Source organism: Pieris brassicae, chromosome 4 (genome assembly GCF_905147105.1).
Source record: "Pieris brassicae chromosome 4, ilPieBrab1.1, whole genome shotgun sequence".
Lineage (NCBI taxonomy): Eukaryota > Metazoa > Arthropoda > Insecta > Lepidoptera > Pieridae > Pieris > Pieris brassicae.
In genome coordinates, this window is record NC_059668.1 from 15,180,977 (window position 1) to 15,202,859 (window position 21,883).

The 21,883-nt window shown below is 35.2% G+C and overlaps 2 protein-coding genes across 4 annotated transcripts; both read left to right on the forward strand.

The window, feature by feature from the left end:
* Positions 1-2,700: 2,700 nt before the first annotated feature.
* On the forward strand, positions 2,701-9,258 carry LOC123709053. Its single transcript, XM_045660145.1, has 6 exons — positions 2,701-2,802; positions 4,042-4,210; positions 4,572-4,741; positions 4,821-4,987; positions 5,595-5,812; positions 9,091-9,258. The coding sequence occupies exons 2-5, from the start codon at positions 4,042-4,044 to the stop codon at positions 5,785-5,787; spliced, it is 699 nt and encodes a 232-aa protein (XP_045516101.1). The 5' UTR covers positions 2,701-2,802; the 3' UTR covers positions 5,788-5,812; positions 9,091-9,258.
* A 124-nt stretch (positions 9,259-9,382) lies between these two features.
* On the forward strand, positions 9,383-19,115 carry LOC123709051. 3 transcript variants are annotated; one of them, XM_045660141.1, is made up of 6 exons: positions 9,383-10,471; positions 11,618-11,786; positions 12,217-12,386; positions 12,465-12,497; positions 13,923-14,062; positions 17,891-19,115. In XM_045660141.1, exons 2-6 carry the CDS (start codon positions 11,618-11,620, stop codon positions 18,084-18,086), a joined length of 708 nt encoding a protein of 235 aa, XP_045516097.1. In that variant the 5' UTR covers positions 9,383-10,471; the 3' UTR covers positions 18,087-19,115. The 3 variants fall into 3 exon arrangements, with proteins under 3 accessions (XP_045516097.1, XP_045516096.1, XP_045516099.1); XM_045660140.1 differs by having other exon boundaries at positions 13,923-14,089; positions 17,891-19,113; XM_045660143.1 differs by lacking the exon at positions 12,465-12,497 and having other exon boundaries at positions 13,923-14,089; positions 17,891-19,111.
* The last annotated feature ends 2,768 nt before the right edge of the window (positions 19,116-21,883 follow it).

A 21,883-nucleotide genomic window follows, 5' to 3' on the forward strand; every position in this document is an offset into this window, starting at 1 on the left:
ATATTATTCCCAGTGCGTATTAACGGGCATAAATAAATTAGATTCCTGAATCTGTTTCATAATCATTTGTTACTCTAATAGGTGATCAGCCTTCTGTGCCTGACACGCCGTCGATATATATATATATATATATAGATATATATATATATTATTCGCTACCTTCTATGATAATAAATGAAAATAAATGTTGTATGCACTATCATAATTCTATAAATACAGCAATAAACGGATGCATAGACAATTATCTACAATCTAGTATAAATAATAAAGTAATAAATACCAAATTTAAATAAACTATTTATTTAAAACCTTCGGAGTCATAACTAATTCTATAGTAGGTTATAATAATAGATATTCTAATACCACATAACATCAAAAAATCGACAACTTATATATTAGGTTTGCCAGGAAGAAATCGCTTGTTAGCGATAAGGCCGCCCTAATAGAATATGTAACCTGCTTTTTTTGTTTTGATTTTATTTGTATAATTTTGTATATCATCGTAACGAAGTGTAAATAAATAAATATAGTACATACATATTATACATATATTGACGAATACGAAAGAGTAATAACTAAGCAATTTTATTACATTTACGTTTAATGATTAAGGTTAGGTTAGTTAGGCGTTACATGTCTCAGTGAAGAGGAGTTAAAAAGTTTCACATAAACCTCTTTGTTTTTATTCTGTATATATCATTTGACAAACATAAATTTAAAATCTCACAGTCAACCCATTAAAGTGCCGATCATCGTGACGAAGCAAAATTCCAACGCAAGAGACCAATAGAAATAATCTCGGATGTCCTATGCAAAGTAATTCTAGTAATGAAATAGATGATAAATTATTGGTGACATCATGTACTCAATGCCAGCTTACGTCTCGAATTTCAAATTTTAATTTGCAACCCGATGAAGTATTCGACGTCGTTCTATATATATTATCTTTATTAAACATTAAATAATTACGTTTGTATGTATTTTACGCTTTATTTGACACAGTATACAACTTAAAACAAACTTACCTACGTTCCTTTTCTTACGCTTCTTATGTATGGATTTCCCGCGCGTAAATTTTTGAAAGAATTTATTTTTAGTAATAAAATTTATGTGATATGTAACCGTCGGAATAGACTATCTTTCCAATTATTTAGTATAATTCGGGAATTAATGTTTTGTTAATAAATTGTATGGTTGTCAAACATTTATGAGCGGTAGAATTAAATAACAATTGCTCTATATACTAAAATGATGAACGTGTTATTTATGTAAATTGTAAGGCAACTCATACACATTTGTATACACTTTTCAATTCGTCGCACAGAAATTCACTATACCTAGGTAACACTGACAATGTTTAGAAAATGAATAACGGCTTAATGTAGAAAGTTGCCAATACTTTTATAATTTTTCGAAGTAATCTCTGTTCCACTCTACACATCGTCGGTGAATGAGGATTCGGCTTCAAGGGCGCTGCTGTCGATTTTTTTCCAAAACAACCGGCAAACATACCAGTCTGCAGTAACATTCTGTAGATGTCCTTCTATCTTCTAGCACAAATGTCGCTAAATGACCTTTCCGACCAACGAATAAGGCAATCATTTTTTTCCTTGACTTCTTCCTCTCTTTACCTTAGTTGGCCGATCTTCGAAAGGAAACACCCACTGAGCTGATTGTGATTTGGTTTCGAGTTCGGAGCAATATATTCAGCTTTCATCACCTGTGACGATGTCAAATACAGCATCGGAGTCACCGCCATTGAACTTATTGGGCGACATCAGTCCATGCGAAGGTGTTTCTGGTCGTCGGTTAAAGTATGGGGAATGCATCTGGTACAAAGCTTCCTGACGCCTAAATGTTTGTGTCATATTTTTTTGAAATTGACTCATACCAATGCCTAGTCTTGCCCGTATCTGCTGAAAGGGCACTCCCTTATCTTTTTCTAACATGCGTCGCACTGCACTGATGTTACCTTCAGTAGTCGCTGTTAAAGGACGTTCCTAACGCGAGTCATCATTGAGATTGCTACGTCCACGCTTAAACTCGTTAAACTTAAATTTTAAATAGTGGCACGAGATGCGGCTTCATTAATAAATGCTAATCGCAACCTATCATAGCTTTGTTGTTGAGTAAACCCACAACGAAAGTCATAATAAATCATTGAACGAATATTTTCACGCGTTAGGTTTATTTTCACGTGTAGCAAGAGTTTTAGATTTGCCGCCAATTCACAAAAAATGGTTACAAAAGGGTGCTAAAATTTAAATTCAATTTTATACGAATTTAAAAAAAAAACATTAGCAATGTTTCTAACTGGCCAGTTCTAAGTTACCACGTATATAAGTTACACGTCAGTGTTTCCCACGTATATGATCAATTTCATTCAAGAAAATGTCCATACATATCCATCGAATTTAAAATGGCTAACGCGTCTTTTGCAAAACTTTATAACGATCTTTTCTGAAGCGTCCTTAATAAACCTGGCATGGAACCGTTGCAAATGAAAATCTCGACGAAATACAATGGAGGATCTGTATTGCCCTCATCTGCAACATCCAGGGGGATATTAAGCCTTACTCTTAAGTAAAATAGTTTATATTTTGTAGTATAAGCGCAGTGCATCTTTTGTAATCACCCTTACGAAGTTTTATTCAATGTCATAATATGTATAGTTAACCTGGCTTGAGTTTATCAATAGTCGGGTACCAGTCAAGTAAGATTGTTGTAGTTATTGAGATAAACTGATTAATAAAGTGGTTAGCAGTTAGCGGCTGTTAGGCAATTGAGTCGCATATTTTAAAGGTAATTAAATAAATATATTACAAATTTGTTTAGGGACTTTATACTCAGGGACGTTATTACAAATCTCCTTCGTCTATGGACCCTTGTGGAGAGATACTTAAGACTGGGGTATTAAATTACTCGCTTTATTTATTTTCGAATTGAATATATAGTATTTCGGTCATAAGCTGAGATCTCTTAAGAAATATTACGGTCTTATTACATGTCTATCTAAAAGTAATGGTAACCATGGTTACGAATATTTCTAATTAGCCTCCTGATTTGTAGTAACAGTGTAGATGAGAAAGGCTAACAACGTAATAAAACAAATAGAGTACCTAAATAAATACTCTAATAAATATATTTTGGACACTTGAAATGCTATTTTTAGATAGCTCCACAATAGATAGACACATAATCTTTTATAAAAGATAAGATTGGTAACTAATGAATATAAGTACTTGTTCGTCGCCATATCGAAAAGAATGCCGAAGTAATTTTATTCCTCAGTTCACTATTATCATAACATTTTATAATAATCCCAATTCATTGCATATCCAAAGCGCCAGATGGCGCCAAAACCCAACTTGACGGCGCATGCGCGGAAGGGGGGAGGAAACATAGCAAAGAGGTGGTGCAACTATTCCTTATTACGTTGTACCTTGCCATTAGAAAAATATATTATTATCGTTAAGTTTTAATTTTATAACTTAACTTTTAGGTATATAGATTTTTATTTAATACGATAATTATGGCTATGAAAAATCATATTTTTAATGATCAATTGCTTAAGATTTATTATAATTAATATTTTAAGCAAACACCTATATAACTTTTATAAAACATGAATAAAAAAAATCAGGCCAAGGCCGTAATATGTATAAGAATATAATATTTGTAGATAATAATAGAATAATAACTCTAATACTTTAATCGTTTTTCCTGTTATCCCTTATCAAAAGCTCACTAATAAGTAACTATATTTTAGTTTAAGCCATTAAAATAAATGAATTTGACCAGTATTAAGAATAAGTGTCATCAATAATACATATACTCAAGATTACAAAAATAATATATCTTTAGATCTTGATCAAAGTCTTGACTTTAAGTCCTTACAATCCTTTAAATCCTAACGGATATTTTCAAACACGCTTTAGTGATTTATCATAAAGCATTTTTGCTTTGACGTATGGATCAGAAGCTTAGTGGATTCCACAAAGTATGTTGCAAAAATGAATACCAAAATAATATTTCTTTCAGATGCCATTTACTAGAAATTGGGACAAATCTTCTCCTCGCGTTTGGGATAAATGGGAGGCTAATGGCCAAGAGTGGGTTGTTCAGGACTTGGACCCAAATGATGATGAAGAGGCACTTGAGATTTTAGTAGAACATCTTTGTAATGATGAACTACTTTGCTCTTTAAGTAGTAAGTCTAAATATCTACTTCATAATACTCATATTTCATAAAAACTACATATAAGAAAAACACTTTTTGATCGGATTAAAGCTATGTATTATTATTAAAACTTATAATTATTTACATAATTCTAAATTTTTTTTACCGACGTTTCGCGTGCTTTTCAGCGTGCGTGGTCACGGTGACTGAAGACAAAAGGTGTTAAATATCAAAAGTATCAAAAAAGACAATAAAGAAAGTAAAATACAATACTAAAAATTACATATACCATTCATGTTTTAGGTTATGTTTAATTATTACATTAGTTACGTTGTAGTTACTATTAAAAATAATTTCTATATTTCATTTAATATTGGGATTTTTATTGTAGGGCTTACTGAAGACAAAGAAAGCGTAGAAGGTATTAGAAAATTTTGTGTCCCTTGCATCGCACAGAGGATGACTTTAGGTTGTTACACCTGGGTAGATGGTAAAAAGACTCTGGTAGCTTTAAACCTGTGCATCGTTATGTCTGCTGGAGACACTTTTCCCAATGTTGAGGTATACATATAATAACTTCTATATAAATATATTAAGCAAATACGTAGTAACGTCATTTACCATTTTGACATTATTTTAGATTACAGGTGAGAAGTGGAAAAACGTGTATTATGGGATGGAGTATGTTGAAACCAAACGAGATCCACACAAATACTTAGAATTGGATACTCTTTTACATGCGTTTGGGCTTGTTGTGAAGAGGGAGTACAGAGGTTATAAACTTGGTGCCAAACTGTTGGCTGCTAGGTAAATTCCAATTCGTATACCAGCTGATTATCTTAACCTAGTCCCTTGGTCCTACTTTTCCTTAGTAGCATTGTGTGGGCCTGGGTATCCGGAAGCTATGTCCAGGATGCTCCCTTCCCTCGGTGAAATAATATGCGCTGGTTCGGCTGTCGCGTATCACTATAATAAAAAAAGAAATCCAATAATCGATAAGACTAAGACTAGCACTTACCATCAACGGTGGCGTATCTCCCTCCAAACACTAGATCCTTCAATGAGGAATAAAAAAAATTAAATGGTATGCAGTATATATTTAGTGCGCACGCGACAGCGGTTAAAATTTAACTCCCTTGCGCCATTACGCCGGGGCACCACCTACCATCTCCGGTTCGTGTGTCAAAGTCAAATCGACAATTGTCATCCTTCTTTGATTGACACCGATTTAGCGCGAACAAGCATTATACATAATCTTGAGTTTAGTATCAGCAATTATTGTCTCATTAATTAGTTTTCATGGGTACCACACATTTAAATAATACTTCCTTAAAGGAACTTAGGCGCTAGACTCTCCCTGACTACAACTGATCTAACACGTTTAATATTTTTTTTTAAATTGAAATATTTCCAGGGAGCCGCTGTGTAAGTTACTTGGAGTAAAAGGTACTACTACGGTATTTTCAGGCCCAGCATCACCAATCTTGGCCGCTAGATGTGGATTCGTCAGCATTTGCGAAGTGTCCTTGAAAGAACTAGCTGACTCAGGACTGGATTATCCTCCTGAACCTAATACGTATATAAAACTCATGGTTAAACACTTTTAATAAGCCAATATTTTGGTACAGAAGGAGCAGTGGGAGTGCCATGCTGTTGCCTCCTGGCTTCAGCCAAACGGGCAGGCACGACCGGGGTAGTACCACTGTCTTTCAGAAAACCGGCGTAAAGTGATACAAAAGGTTCGCCTTCTTGTACTCGCGTTTCGTGCGGTGAGAAAGATTCCCGGAGCCCATCCCCCCCCCTCTACAAGAAATATGAAGGTGCAGAAGAATCAGAATCTACCCCAGGGGGGTACCACACGCGCTTGCGGTGGAGAATCCCCCTCTGGGCGTCCACCACCGGGACACTCAGCACCCGGTGGTGGACGCACAGGCTGCCCTTCGTATTCTGGGGGGGGCAATTCTGCGCTCTTTAAAAAAAAAAAATATCGGTCTCGGGGCAAACGGAGCAATCCAACAAAGGCACCCCCATCCACACTCACCGTGGATTTCACAAATATTAGGGGGCTCAACTCCAACATCCACGCTGTCCACTATCATTTAGAGACTGCGAAGCCGGCCTTGCTCTTTCTTACCGAGACTCAGATTTCCTCCCCGGCTGATACTTCTTACCTCTCCTACCCGGGGTGCAAATTGGAACATTCATTTGTGCCGCGGGCTGGAGTTTGCGCGTACGTCAGAGAGGATATCTGTTCTCGTCGCCTCGGGACGCTTGAAGGAAGGGACCTATCTAACCTCTGGCTGCGCGTAGACTGCGATGACCATCCGCGATTCTACGCATGCCTGTATAGGTCCCATAGCGGAAATACCGAAACTGACCGACTCATTGAGCACATCCAAATGGCTACAGATTCCCTGCTCGAAAGGATTCCTACCGCTGAAATCGTGATACTTGGCGATTTTAACGCCCACCATGCCGATTGGCTCGGCTCTGAAACCACCGATCACGCGGGAAGATCCTTTCACGACTTTTTAGTCTACGACTTGACGCAAATGGTCCCTGCGATTACGCGAATACCAGATGTGAATGGTCATAAACCTTCTTTGTTGGACCTTCTGCTGACTTCACATCCGGAGACCTACCAAGTCTCTGTTGACCCGCCATTGGGTTCATCAGATCATTGTGTGGTACGGAGCATTGTGCCGCTCACGCGCCCTTTACGGCCTAGCTTTGCGGGCTGTCGCCGTGTGTGGCACTATAAGTCAGCAGATTGGGACGGGATGCGGTCTTTTTTTGCGTCCTACCCTTGGCGGCCCATTTGCTTTTCGTTGAGTACTCCGGATGCCGTCGCTGACTCTGTCGCTGATGTGGTCCTGCAGGGCATGGAACTTTTTATTCCATTCTCTGCGGTGCCGGTCGGTGGCAAGTCCCAGCCTTGGTTTAGGCGTTCGTGCAAAGAGACTTTGCGCCGTAAGCGTGAATGCTATAAAGCCTGGGCAGAAGCGGCGACATCCTGTGATGCGGCTATCGGCGAACGTAAAAAAGCATACAATTCAGCCTCTAGGTCCTTCAAACGGGAAATCGCTAAGGCAAAGTCAGAGCATATTGCCAGGTTTGGTGAGAAATTGGCCCACCTTCCTTCGGGAACTCGAGCCTTCTGGTCTCTTGCCAAAGCTGTCCAAGGGAATTTCTGTCAGCCCTCTATTCCACCACTGCATAGGGAGGATGACTCACTGGCCCATACTGCAAAAGAGAAGGCCGATCTTCTAGGCTGTCTCTTTGCGTCGAACTCAACTTTGGATGATCAGGGGAAGGAACCACCGACATTATTGCGGTGTGATACTACGATGCCTGAAGTTACATTCCGGCAACGTGCTATCCGTAATCATTTATTTTCCCTGGACACCCATAAGTCGAGCGGGCCTGATGGCATCCCCCCAATTGTGCTGCGTACTTGTGCTCCTGAGTTGGCTCCGGTCCTAACGCGCCTTTTCCGGTACCTGTACTCCCTCAACACTGTTCCGAAGTGCTGGAAGACAGCTTTGATACATCCGATCCCTAAAAAAGGCGATCGCTCTGATCCGTCCAACTATCGCCCAATCGCAATAACCTCCTTGTTCTCCAAAATAATGGAAACCATTATTAACGGCCAGCTCTTGAGGTATCTAGAGGGCAGCCAGCTGATTAGCGATTCTCAGTACGGCTTTCGTCGTGGTCGCTCAGCTGGTGACCTCCTTGTATACCTTACACATAGGTGGGCAGAGGCAATTGAGTCCAAGGGGGAGGCGCTGGCGGTAAGTTTGGACATAGCGAAAGCCTTCGATCGGGTGTGGCACAGAGCACTGCTCTCGAAGCTTCCAGCCTATGGGCTCCCCGAGAAATTATGCAACTGGATTTCCAGCTTTCTCGCTGATCGGAGCATTAAGGTCGTCATCGACGGAGCATGCTCCTCCTCCACCTTAAACCCGTCAATGCTGGTGTCCCACAAGGCTGTGTCCTATCCCCGACCCTGTTTATTCTGCATATTAATGATATGTTGCAACTTAGCAACCTTCATTGCTATGCGGACGACAGCACTGGGGATACCTTTTACACGGGCCGGGCAGGTATTTCTCGGGCTGTTGTTGATGAGTGCCGGAACAAACTTGTGTCTGAAGTCGAAACTCTTTTACGTGGAGTCTCGGACTGGGGTAGACTAAATCTAGTCCAATTTAACCCCAAGAAGACACAAGTATGCGCGTTTTCCGCTAAAAAAACTCCCTTTGTCGCTACTCCCCTCTTTGAAGGCACTCTCCTTAAAGCCTCAGCTAACATCGGAATATTGGGCGTTGACATATCGAATAACGTCCAGTTTCGCGGTCATTTGGAAGGGAAGGCTAAATTAGCCTCCAAAAAACTTGGTGTGCTCAGCAATGCGAGACGGTACTTCACTCCGGGCCACCGCTTGCAACAACGAAGAGCGGTTCGAATCGTCGACGACCAATCACTTTCCGTGCGGCTTGATCCCTTGGCGTTGCGTAGAGATGTTGGGTCCCTCTGCATCTTCTACCGCATTTACCATGGGGAGTGTTCAGAAGAGTTGTTCGGTCTAATACCCGCAGCTGAGTTTCATTATCGGACGTCAAGGCAAAATACAAAATACCATCCGTATCACCTCGACGTCCGTCGTTCCACAACTGAGCGTTTTCTAAGGCAGTTTTTGCCGCGCACCAGCACTATGTGGAACCAGCTGCCCACTGAAGTATTGCCGAACCAATTCGACTTAGGGTCCTTCAAGAAAAGAGCGTACCAATTCTTGAAAGGCCGGCAACGCACTTGCGAGCCTTCTGGCAATGTGAGTGTCCATGGGCGGCGGTATCGCTTCACATCAGGTGAGCCTCTTGCCCGTTTGCCTGCTATTACATAAAAAAAGCAGTGTTGGCCTAGTAGCTCTCAGCTGGCTCTAACGGACTTTCACAGGTGCACATTTTACACTCGCTCGTACGGTGAAGGAAAAAATCGTGTAAATCGAATAAATCAAAAAGTCTTGTCTATTTAAAAAAAACAATGATCACGAAATATACACATTTGAAATTTGAGGTTTGTCAGATTTAAAGTGTTACTGGTTTTTTTCATTGGTATACAACTTGTAAGCGTACGATGGCTCAGCCTGAACCGCCAACGCTGTTTCGAGAAATGAAACTGTGAAATTGTAAATATTCCGTTTATTGGTCGAACGTTAGCGGTGGTCAAACAAAATTACATGGCGATGCAAGATTTATGACTAACGTCCACAACAAGTATACAAATAACACTTCGGCTATCTGCGCACCCGCCGACCTTTTTCTAGAACAATATCTCACTGCCAGCTTCTTTCACCAGCTTTCTACATTGCATTGTTCGTTGTCCGTAACACAGCCTATGATTTGAAAACGATATTAATGAGCATTTAGCGTCAATGAACTAATGTCAATTGATTAATTTAATTGAATTGAAATAAACTGTTGGATTTGAAGGTTATCGCAAGGGGAAAGATCTTAACACGTAATTGAGGAAATTTGCTTGACGATTCTCAGAAACTCAAACGAACTTCAAGTCATACACGCTTCACTTTGCTCTGCCATCGGCTGATAATTTTAAATTTGGAAAATTTAATTTCTAATATCTTACATATAGTAACTACCCTCACAACACACAAATAACCATTCTTGTTTTTGCTTTTATGAAATATTTATAGTTTATGTGAATTACTCGACGGAACGTTGGCAGCTCCATAGTTTTCCCCATTTCTTATATAAAACCTGTGATTTTGTCATGATGTATAGTGTTTTTCTTTGTGTCCAATTATATAAAATATATAACTAATCTAAAACTATAGTAGATACATATATAAAATGTATTCTAATAAATTAAGCATTTAATGTCATCTTAGGAGATGTTTTCATTTACTCTACTTAGAAATTATATACTAACTATGTACTAAATTATTTAAACAAAAATGTACGTAAAAAAGATCTTAACCCTAGAAGATATACAATACCACTTTACAACATTAAATAAATTTATACTCTGTAACGAAACGGCAATGAATCGCAGTATTACCTTTACAAACGGCCTTACGATGTTTTGTATCTGTTCAAGGTCCTATCTCGAGCTGGTCGTCTTATTGTTTATTAATAGTAGAATAGCAGTCGCGTGACACTATCGTCTAGTGTTTATGATAAGTTCATTATACAACAACTATAGTCAACATTCACATACGATTATTCAATCTGTGGCAATACGTGAATTAAGTCGCCTATATAGTTTAAAGTAAGTAGAAACTGTACTATACTATAAGTTCCTAAACATATAAAAAAAAATCGAGCTTTTATTATGCATCTTTGTTTATAGATGATGAAATAATACGGATATTATTACTTTTACTGACATTTTAGTATACTCGTAATATAACAGCAATATAATTGTCATATTACCATTATTTAAATAATATTATTTTATAGAATAGACATTTATCAAATTGTTAAAAATAATATGGCATATTTAGTTGATATAATAATAAATGAAAATTAAATGAGTGGTCATTGCTTACACCAGACGGTACGCCTCACTAAATACAATTAAATCAATACCAACTCAATGATTCATTTATATTAAAGTTTCCTTGCTATATATTTCATTCAATAATTCTATTTATTAACGTTTCTATATGGAAAATATCCCTAAGTAAACACATATACTATAAAAAAACTTTCTCATATTATGAAAAGGCATGCGGATATGATGACAGTCCTAAATTATGGCAATATATGCAATAAACATGAAATAGACATTCGTTACAATGATTACCTACTACAGTGAATTTTAAATTAGCTTAGTGTAACCGCGTTGGACTATTAAAATAAATTAATCAGGACATAATATAATAATAATTTACCAGTTTAGTCCTTATAAAAGACACATTAATCACGGTTTTGCATTTCGTCAGCAATAATATTTCTTTCTCGCGCCGAAAACAATTACACTACCGCGCATGCGCCAAAGCATGGTAAACATTGGAATTTGCTATTGGGTGCCATCAATTTTATCCTCTACATATCATATTCGTACAAATTAGGCTTTGCAGAATTAAATAAACGATTTAAACAAAAAATTAAGTTTTTTAGTACATTTTTGTAAATATAGTCTATACTACAATCTAGATTTACGGTGTTTAGCCAATTAGGCAATAACAAAGATATCTAAAGATAAAAACTTTATGAATGAATACAAAATATACATATATGCAAAATCATACTCAATATGTACCTACATTCTCCGCAAAAAGCTATTTTTAAATTTTATTTTCTGGAAGGCGTAAAACCTCTATGTAGCTTGAGCAGGTGCAATTACATTTGATTATTACATTTAAGTTGAAACTTCTGCAACGAATCTAAAATATTATATATAAATTTATAGATGCCTTTTAAAAGAAATTGGGACGCATCGTGTCCTCGAGTTTGGAATAAATGGGAGGCTGACGGCCAGGAGTGGATTGTCCAGGACTTGGACCCGAAAGACGATGAAGAGGCACTTGACATTTTATTGGCACATCTTTGTACTGATGAAATTCTTTGCTCCTTAAGCAGTAAGTCATGTAATTTAGGGTAGAGGAGGTATTTTACTTTCTTATGCCTAGATTATGCTATAAAAATGAATCAAATGTAACTTATCTTTAAATTTGAGTCGATAAAATAAGTAAATCAGGTCAGATAATACATTTTTGCTCTCTAACCGTCTCAGTCTCAGCGGATTACGCAGAGGTTGTGATGAACTCGGGGTTCAATTAGCAATTACATCAAAACAATAATTGTAACAGTGTTTTAAGAATGACTAATGATGGCACAGAAATGTGTCGGCCCCTCCATTGGCTTTCGAGAGGCTGTGACCTTTTTAATACAGTCGACGTCGTAGTTAAGACTAAGTTCTATTACTTTCTTATTTAGGAAATGTTGATTCACGATTTATGTTATTGATAAAATTAATTTATTATAAATAAATTTTCGTCATTTACACAGAGCTTTCGGAAGATGAAGAAAGCATCGAGGGTATGAAGAAGTTCTGGGTGCCCTGTATAGCGCAGAGGATGAGTCTTGCGCTCTACACCTGCGTAGATGGTAAGAAGACTCTGGTAGCTTTAAACGTGTGCGTCGTCATGTCTGCTGGAGATACTTTTCCAGATGTTGAGGTTAGTATTATAAAAAATATAAGGGTTAGACATGTTATTGCGAAAATTGATTTTATTGTTCATATTAATTGGTTTCAGTCGCCAGGGTCTTTAGACATCAATCTTAAAGAGGTAACTACTGAAATTATGAATGAAACCTCTTTGCAAGTTACTACAAGTTGCTACAAAACTCTCTCTATATCTACCTCTTCCCTACATGTTCTATATAGATATTGGTTTCTGCGAGATCTGGCATGGCTTTCTGTTTTCGATGAGTCGCGTTATACATTCCTCTCATGACTATGCACTACGCACGCGCTGATTGGATCGGCATTTCAACAGTTAACACCATTTTAACATTTTCTCTTTGGAGAATCGTAGAAAACTTAGTAATAAATCCTTGCCGTTTGAGATGTTTATGAATAAGATTAATTGCCTCAGCCTTTTGACTGAATTTAGAATTACTGTATCGGTTTATCCTCTAGATACCCATGACCGATCATTCCAGATTGCGTTTAAGCAAAGAGTATCTGATGGCCGACAGTTGATCCCATCACACATTGATATCATTTTTAATATTTTTTCTTGATATTATGTTTTTTTTCCTCCATTACGAATGTCATGTTTGTCTGTAAGGGCCTGTCACTAAGTATGAGTATGCCTTATTGCCTTTTAATAAGATAAAATAGTAATTCGTTTATTTCGTGAGGCGGCTAATACAAAGTATTTACAATTTCAAAGTAGTACCTTTTGGTCATTTTTTAGTTTTTCTTTCCTACTTGCATGAATTTTCCCCCATCATAATCTGGCATGACGATATTTATAAAAGTCGATACAAGTCGCTCAACATACCTTTTAAAATATATTTTTTTGTATTAGTAGTTATATGGTATGGATACTATATTACTTTTTTCTTATATTATTTCACTTTATCCTACAAGATAATGCCAATCTCAAAAACTAATACACAGAGAAATATAAATTTTTAATACATACAAACTAAGTAAATTATCTAATTTTAAAGTTCTTTTTTAACTATTATATACGGTTTTATTTCGGTTAAACGGGCTCATATAATCGTTTAATTTGACTTTATAAAGTTTACAAGGCATAATATTCTTTATACATTCTACAAAACTAAACGCAAAACGTATAATAACGACTTTCAACCAAAGGTAGGTCCCACGATTTTACAGATCTGAAAAATCTATGAATCTATCTATGAATTGCATTGCCTTCTGATTTACACTTCTAATTTTTGTTATCTTTTATTAGATGTAAACATTTTTTTATTGTTAAGATTTTATATCCTTTAATATATCTAATAGTGAAATGTTGTTTTGTTATCTCTTTATACAAGGGGGTGGTTACAATTTCTAGGCTATGCGTTTATTACATTATTTTTTATTATTAATTTTTTTTAATAAGAACATTAGTATACATAGTTACAAACATGAATAAATACATTTTGATTGTGAATTTGTGACAATAACAACAACTACCTATTATCCGTTTGCAATAAGTAAGCGTTAATAATAATTTCCTTTTCTTTTTCAGATCAAAGGTGAGAAATGGAAGAACGTGTTTAAAGCGCTAGAGTACGTGGAAATCAAGCGAGATCCACACAGATACTTGGAAATGGATTTACTGTTACATGCGTTTGGGCTTGTTGTAAAAAGAGACTACAGAGGACAAAGGCTTGGTGCCAAATTGTTGGCTGCTAGGTAACTTCTCATAAATTTAGCTTAGACTAATTAATTCTGCTTCCTGCGTATACAACGCTTTAAAAAAACATCTGCCACAGCAATGCAATATTGATTTAGCAGTTTAATTGAAAAGGTATATAAAAATATACCATTAATTTAAAAATTATATTTTCAAAAATCCTCTATTTATTAGAACTCTTCTAGATCAAAATGATTTTTTTCCTGCAGCTAAATTATAGAAATAATTCAAAATATACGTAGATATCGTAAGTACTTATTAACTTTCGAGGTATTGCAGTTTAAATAATATTTAAATAGAAATTTATTAAATATTTACCTTTAACTATATTTAGTGATGAATGGCAATAGCAACATTAGCCATAGCATGCTGACCTTATTGCAATTTAATTATATCAATGAAATGACCGCCATATTGTTTGATAAAATGCAAACTGCAGTTATCGTTTTATCTTATCTTTACTGATAATAATAATGTACTTCTCGCTTTTACCACAATGTAGGTTTTGAAAGCACAGTCATACATTTGAGGTTAAAATTATTATTTAAATATTTATCTTGGACTTTTCAGTGGTAGAAAGGCTATTAATAACGTATCACATATTCATAGTAAGAATTAAAATAAACTTAAACTTAAGACCAATGTATAATAAATTTGTTTTATTGATCAATATTGGTTTCTAAGTACAAATCGGCGTCTTGTCGATTTGTAATCTGTGCCCGTTATCAAGGGGACCTTCGAGACTTGAAGTTTTCCTTTACCGTACGTGCAACATGCTAGTCTCAATTATGCTCTCAGAAATAAATTTGGTTAATATCGTGGTCGACAAAATTGTAGACTCACACGCACATGTGAGTCTATGAGATAAAAAATAGTATAAACGTTTAAAACTTTAAAATAGGTCAATGGTGTAGCCAATTGCGCTCTCGCATTTATTTTTTAAGACAATTTATTTAAAGCGCTTAAATTAGGGGTTAAGTTAGGGTAAAATAAAAATTGCGTATAATATTTAGTGATTATACAGTATTTTCTGTACGGGAACTTGCAAAACAAGGAACTAAAACCGGCCGTCAACTCGACGCTTCAAGGGTGACGGACTTTAAAATATCGTAAAACCCGGGGAGTATTTGGCTCTATTTAAGTTATATTTACTGACTACAAAACGTCACAAAATACTGCTCAGTTTTGCAATAGTCTAAATTTAAATTAGCTCTGACTGAATAGCAGCCTTGCAATTATGTACTTACCCAATTAACAAGTGAAAGAAGAGAGAAGTAAAAAATGAAAAAACCTTTTGTGTGGTGGAAAGGAATGGGAAGCGTAAAAACTAAATTTCGTTGCTATTTTATCAAAAATCACTTCAAGATCAATGTGATATGCTCCAGCAGGAATTAAATAAACTTAATAGTTATGGCAATGAGTATGATGTTGCTTTGTGTAGCATCACAATTATTGAAAAACAGCTATTAGAGGATCAACAATATATTAAGGCAGTCTCACAAAATGTAAAAGATACACAAACAAATAATTTATATAATACATTAATTGGTAATTAAGGTTCTACACCAACACATAAATTAAAAAGTTTAGGTAAAAACTAAATTCGGACAGAAACTTGTAAAACAATGTAGACATACAAACTGTGAAGATTCAAAAGTTCAAAACACACATCTCCAAAATAAACTTAAGTTGCATTTAATTGAATTTGAAAATGTTGAATTTAAATATGAAACTGACACTTTACTTTAAAAAAACAGAGATATTTAAATTAAAAGAACTTGCAATTATAAAGCCAACCCAGTCTGAAATTACTACAGACATCACATTCACTGGCAGCTGTAACACTCAGTTTAAGGAAAAAATTAACCCAAAAGAAAGGAGTATAAATATTCTTATAAAATGGGACCAGGACATTTATAAACAACTGTTATCCCAATGCCGCTTTGAAAAACATTGTCAAAAATCTTATTTTGAAGAATAGTAATAATCATAATATTTTTTAGGGAACGGGACATTTAAATAAACAAATTTTCTAGTATTATATGAAAAAGTTTGTAGTTTACACTGTTAAGATCATTTTGTTTACATTTTCCTATAGCCAAAACTTTCCTAAGGAGAAAAATGACATAAGGTATGTCCTTAACCAAACATTGCATTCATTGGCAATGATACATTTTGTGTCATAGATGTCATTTATTGATGAATTCAAGAAACAATTTACTTAAGACTTATTGGTCTCTAAAAAAACAAGTTTCTGTGACTGAGGAAATAAGGAGTTACACAGAAAAAGGTTAAAATTATATGAAATGTATGGCTGATTTCAAAAATGATTGCTAAATTGCACGTCACAATATTTAAGCTCAAAAATAAAAAAATAGATTGGAAAAATACTTGGAAACTTAATACGTGTAGAATCGGGTAATACTTCTGAGAAACGAACAGATTATATGTTTTAACTTAAAGGAAATTAATAAAATCGGACCCCGAGGTTGCTTCTACTTTTGAAAAGTTTTTTACAAAGGTACCACTGTTTTACAATAGAACCAAGTCGAAATTTTTAAAAAGATAATGCTAGACAATTTTTTTTACATTTTAATAAAAAATAAACTTGCATAATAAACAGTATGGTTTTACTAAGTCGCTCCACAATCGATGCCCGTATCGGAAGAACCATGATGGATGGAGAGAGAGGTCATCTTTTGTGACCTGTTAAGGGCCTTTAACTGTGTTCGTCCTGATGAGTTGTAAAAAGCTTTAACACTATGGCGTTGATGGCAAAGATGGTGAATTCATATTTAATGGGAAGGATCCAAAGAAAGAATATCAATAGAATCACAGATGTCAATCGGCGTCCCCCAAGGCACGATTCTCGGGCCTTTCTGGTTTCTGATTTACATAAACGGCCTCCCAATCTTTGTCTACGGAGTTCATGAGATGGTATTGTTTGCTGACGACGCTCGCTTCTATTTCAAGTGAATAGGAAATATGTATTATTGGACGATGTAAACAATTATATCTCTCCTATAGTTAACTAGTTTAATGTAAATAACTTACTACTTTATGAGAATAAACATGTACAACTAGCGTAAAGCAAAATATTGGTAAACTGAAAGTAAAGGACAGTGAACTAATCTATTGACAAAAGGGTATTCCTACCCATAACAATAGAAAAAAGTCAGTAGGGCCCACATTAACTTTCGAATAGGCTGAGCTCTGCAGCATATCAGTAAAGAAAATCCGACAGGATTATTATCTGATCAGGACAGTTAAAATTGTGTATCACAGCTACTTTCACAGCGTTATGCCCAGCTACTTTCACTGTATCTACTGTGGAGTCTTACTGCAGATGCTTAATCCATATTTGTGCTACAGAAGCGGGTTGTTCGGGGGATTTTAAACAAATAGTGACTTTAAGCAATATAATACTCGAAACAGAACAAATTTACCCCACCAGGCTCCAAAAGATAAACCACTCCTTAAATGGAAATGATATTCGTTTTTACAACAAACTTCTTGGCGATTAAAAAGAGAGGAGGAGAGTTTCTTGCCAGTTCTTCTAGACCGCTCTACGCCCTAGACTTGAAAACTTATAGTACCTAAATGTAAATTTAGAATTAATTTAAGATATTTTCTTTTAATGTTCTTAAGTGTACTTGGTTTACCTATATGAATAAAAAAATTAGATGTGCCAATCTTAAAGATCAAAATTTATAATGTACAAATATTACTTTTTCAGCAATAGATTTGTAAGTAACAATTTAGCCAATGCGCCTGGTGTGATTAATTTAAAATATTTTCAGGGAGCCACTATCAAAAGCACATGGGATCAAAGGTACAACGACGGTATTTACGGGTCCAGCATCACAGAAATTGGCGGCTAGCTGTGGCTTCGAAAGTATTTGCGAAGCATCCTGGAAGGACCTGGCTGATTCAGGATTAGACTACCCTCATGAGCCTAATAAATATATTAAACTTATGGTTAAGCGATTTGAATAAGCAATAGAATTTTGATAGAACCATAGATATCATTCTGGTGATATAGAGAAATATTAAAAATATTTTCAATTTTATCATATAGAACCGGGTTGCCTATATGTATATTAGCGTGAAGTGTGTATTTCATAAGGTTACTAAACAAAGATCAAGATTATTATGATTACGAATTACTTTAAACTGTTTCTGAGTTAAGGGAAGTTAGTACTCAACTGTTGAAAACGAAATATCTAAGTTGTAAATCAGGAAATCCATGGATAATGTTATTTATTATTTAAAAGTTTGAACTAAATATGACAACACGAATTCTAGATTTCTATTGTCTTTTCGATGTTTCTACATTAGTTCTGTCTTTTCAGCTTATTAACATAAATGCAATGATTTCATAATCTATGGAAAATGTCTTTTACATATTCACTTTATTGTTATTTTTTATCATTCTTCGATAAGAATTCTTATTTCTTATACAAGGATAATAACTTATATTGTCATCAATATACAATTTAGTTTTATTTGTTCAAAATGTCTATTAAATTATTTCAAATTCCAAATTTTACTTAGGGTCCTCCATGAAAATAGCATACAAATCCATAAAAAGTCGGCAACGCACTGGCGAGCCCTCTGCCATTGAGATTGTCCATAGTCCAGTTAACATCAAGTGAGGCTCCTACCCGTTTGAAGGACCCTAAGAATAATTGGTTTCTTTATTACAATGTGATCAGGACAGGGTTGAACGGATGATTGGGTCTACATTCGGGAAGAAATTGTTCTATTGGGTCAGGCTGTGTCCCGTTTATAAAGAAGGCGTTTAGAAGAACAGGAGAACACACAGGAATACGTACACTTAGAAATGAGCTGCCTCGCGTCTCGGTCGAAACGCAGATAACTTTTTATATCCTTAAAGAACGCTATCACATTTTCATCTATGTATGGTCGCCTGCAAAAACAAAAAGTAATTTATTTGTATTATACAATTTTTTTTAACGACACGGTATGAAACTGTAATAAACCGTTACCTTTAACGTAACCTTTTTAATTAAACTCCTTAGTTTTATAAAAAGTTATTTCTAAGCTTATATTTCTGACACTATTTTACACAATACTTACTGTTTTAATTATGAAAATTATGATTTATCGAACAAATATGGATTATGTTGTACCCTTTGTTTGACATATTTTATTTATTTATTCTTCGTTACATTAAAAGAAAACAAATAACACAAAACTTATAGGGGAAGCTACGGGTGGCCTTATCGCTAACAAGCGATCTCTTTCAATCGACTTTAGTAAGGAAAACCCTAAAAATAAATATTAAATAATTGCATAACCAAATCAATAAAATAAACACTCTCACGGATTCATGAAATACAAGAATTACAAAAGTCACGATTGAACAGGATAGAAACATTTATGTAGAAGAATTTTAAAAGAAGTTATCGTATGGAGTTTTCTTTCTGGGCTGACCTTTAAGGGAAGGTAAACATAGTGATGTAGACTATGACTTATGTATGCCAAATCGAGTCGTGCATAAATACTTAATCTGTAGGTACAGCTCATAATCGACATATCATATATATCGCCATCAGTAATACAAAGGAATAATTATTTTGGAAATCATGAAAAGTCATGATTATGAATTTACAGTTTTGTTCTTTGATAATTTCACTATATAAGCTATGAAAATTAATTTTAATTTTAATTAATTACGATTGATTAAATAAAATAATTTAATAATATATTGGATAAAACAGGAATTGTTCCTTTGAGTTCTAAACGGTTGTAAAGAAACTCATCTGGTTTTTTTCATAGAAGGTACAAGCCCGAATTGAACGTTTGAATAGTCTAACCTTCTTGGGCACATTACTCATACTAGTTAGAACTAACTATACTAAAATATCTTTAGCGAGTTTTGATTGTCCTTTTTTTCTCTCTTAGCGCTAAATGTAGGAGAATTTCATTTTGTGTCCTAGCATTTAAAGTCTTTTATTTCATTTTACTGAACAGTTATCACCAACAACAGAACAAGCTGATCAGTTTACAATATTTTTTATCAGAAACGCAATCCTCAACCAAAATCTATATTTCTCACACGAAACTACTCTACATCTGACGCCATTCCACCTGTAGCTTCCAGTGCTCAGCGATCGTTTCCTACCAGCTTGTACATGTAGCAAGGCCACAACTTCCTGACAGGGCCCAGGCAGTCAATTGCTAGGCGCCCTCCACCATTTAAAAGCAGCACGGGCGAGGCTTGCCTCTGCTCCCGAAAGATTTGGGACTGCAAGGCCGAGAGGATTGTCCCATTCGAATTCTTCTTCCTATATATATATAGATCTGAGGCCACTGTTTTTTCTGTTATACCAGAGAGAGATATATACGAAGGAAATTTGCATTAATAAGTTGAATCAATAACTTCCAGGAGCATAAAGTTCCTTAATAAATATATATAAATATATATATATATATATATATATATATATATATATATTCTATATCTGTTTCGTGGTATTTTTTTAATAGACTAATAGGTTATCAACCTTTTTTGCCTGACTATGTCGTATCGTATCTTTAGTACAATCGTTTTTGTTATATATTTAAGTACAAATATCACTCAAGTAAGGAGTATACTAAAACTTCTTAAAATGCAATGCACTTGTGAGCCATCTTGCAATGTGAGTGTCCACGGGCGGCGGTGTCACTTAACATCAGATGAGCCTTTTGTCCCTTTGACCCATGTTACATAAAAAAAACCCTTTAACTAATTGCTAAAAAACCAAAAACTTCTTACCAGGTATAGCGAGGCTCACAGAATCCCCTAGTTCTTTTACTAAACCTCGAATTGAGGGCATCACTGAATCTTTGCAACTGGGAATCGACTCCCGGTATAGTATTTTTACTTTCATTGGAATCCATACTAGACGCACTGGGACTCTGTAATTTTGATCGACTTTATTCAGTATGTTGTGGTTATAACAATTTAAACTTAGGTATCCATATTTATTTTAATTAGAACCTATTCTGTACTGAACCTTATAAACATAATTTTTGGTTTAAAGATAAATAAATTCAAATAAAAATTATTTATTAAGGAACTTTATGCTCCTGGAAGTTATTGATTCAACTTATTAATGCAAATCTCCTTCGTCTATGCACCCTTATGGAGAAATAGTTATGACTGTAGTATCAAAATACTCGCATTTGTTTTCTAATCGAATGTATAGTGTTCGGTTATAAACTGAGATCCCTGAGAAGTAAACGGTCTTATCTAGATATAGGAATATCTCTTATCCATATATATTAATTATTGGTGTCCCTATCTGATTCTACGACGACAATCTTTATTATAGAGGTTTGAAAAATAAGTTAATTATCCTCCTGATTTGTAGTAATAAAACAGAAAGGCTAACAACGTAATAAAATAAACATCATACCTAAATAAATACTGTAAAACACGTATACTTACACTGTTACGTAAACTGTAACATTTATCACTAAAACCACTTAGCTAGCTTATATCTCTTTTTCTTTTAGTGTCAAGTCTATTTTCGATCATATTTGATATGTAATTTATAGATTATTTATAAAAGATAAATTTCCTATATAAAATATAAGTATTTCTTCGAAAGATACGAAAGAGTATACGTTATTTAGTCACGATACTGAAGATTTGTCCTATGGGAATTGGCAGACAAATATCAAGAAAATAGTCATACTAATTCTAATTATAAAAAGGCCCGAAACGCACTTGTCAGCTCTCTGGCAATGCGAGTGTCAATGAGCGGCGGACGTATTTCTTATCA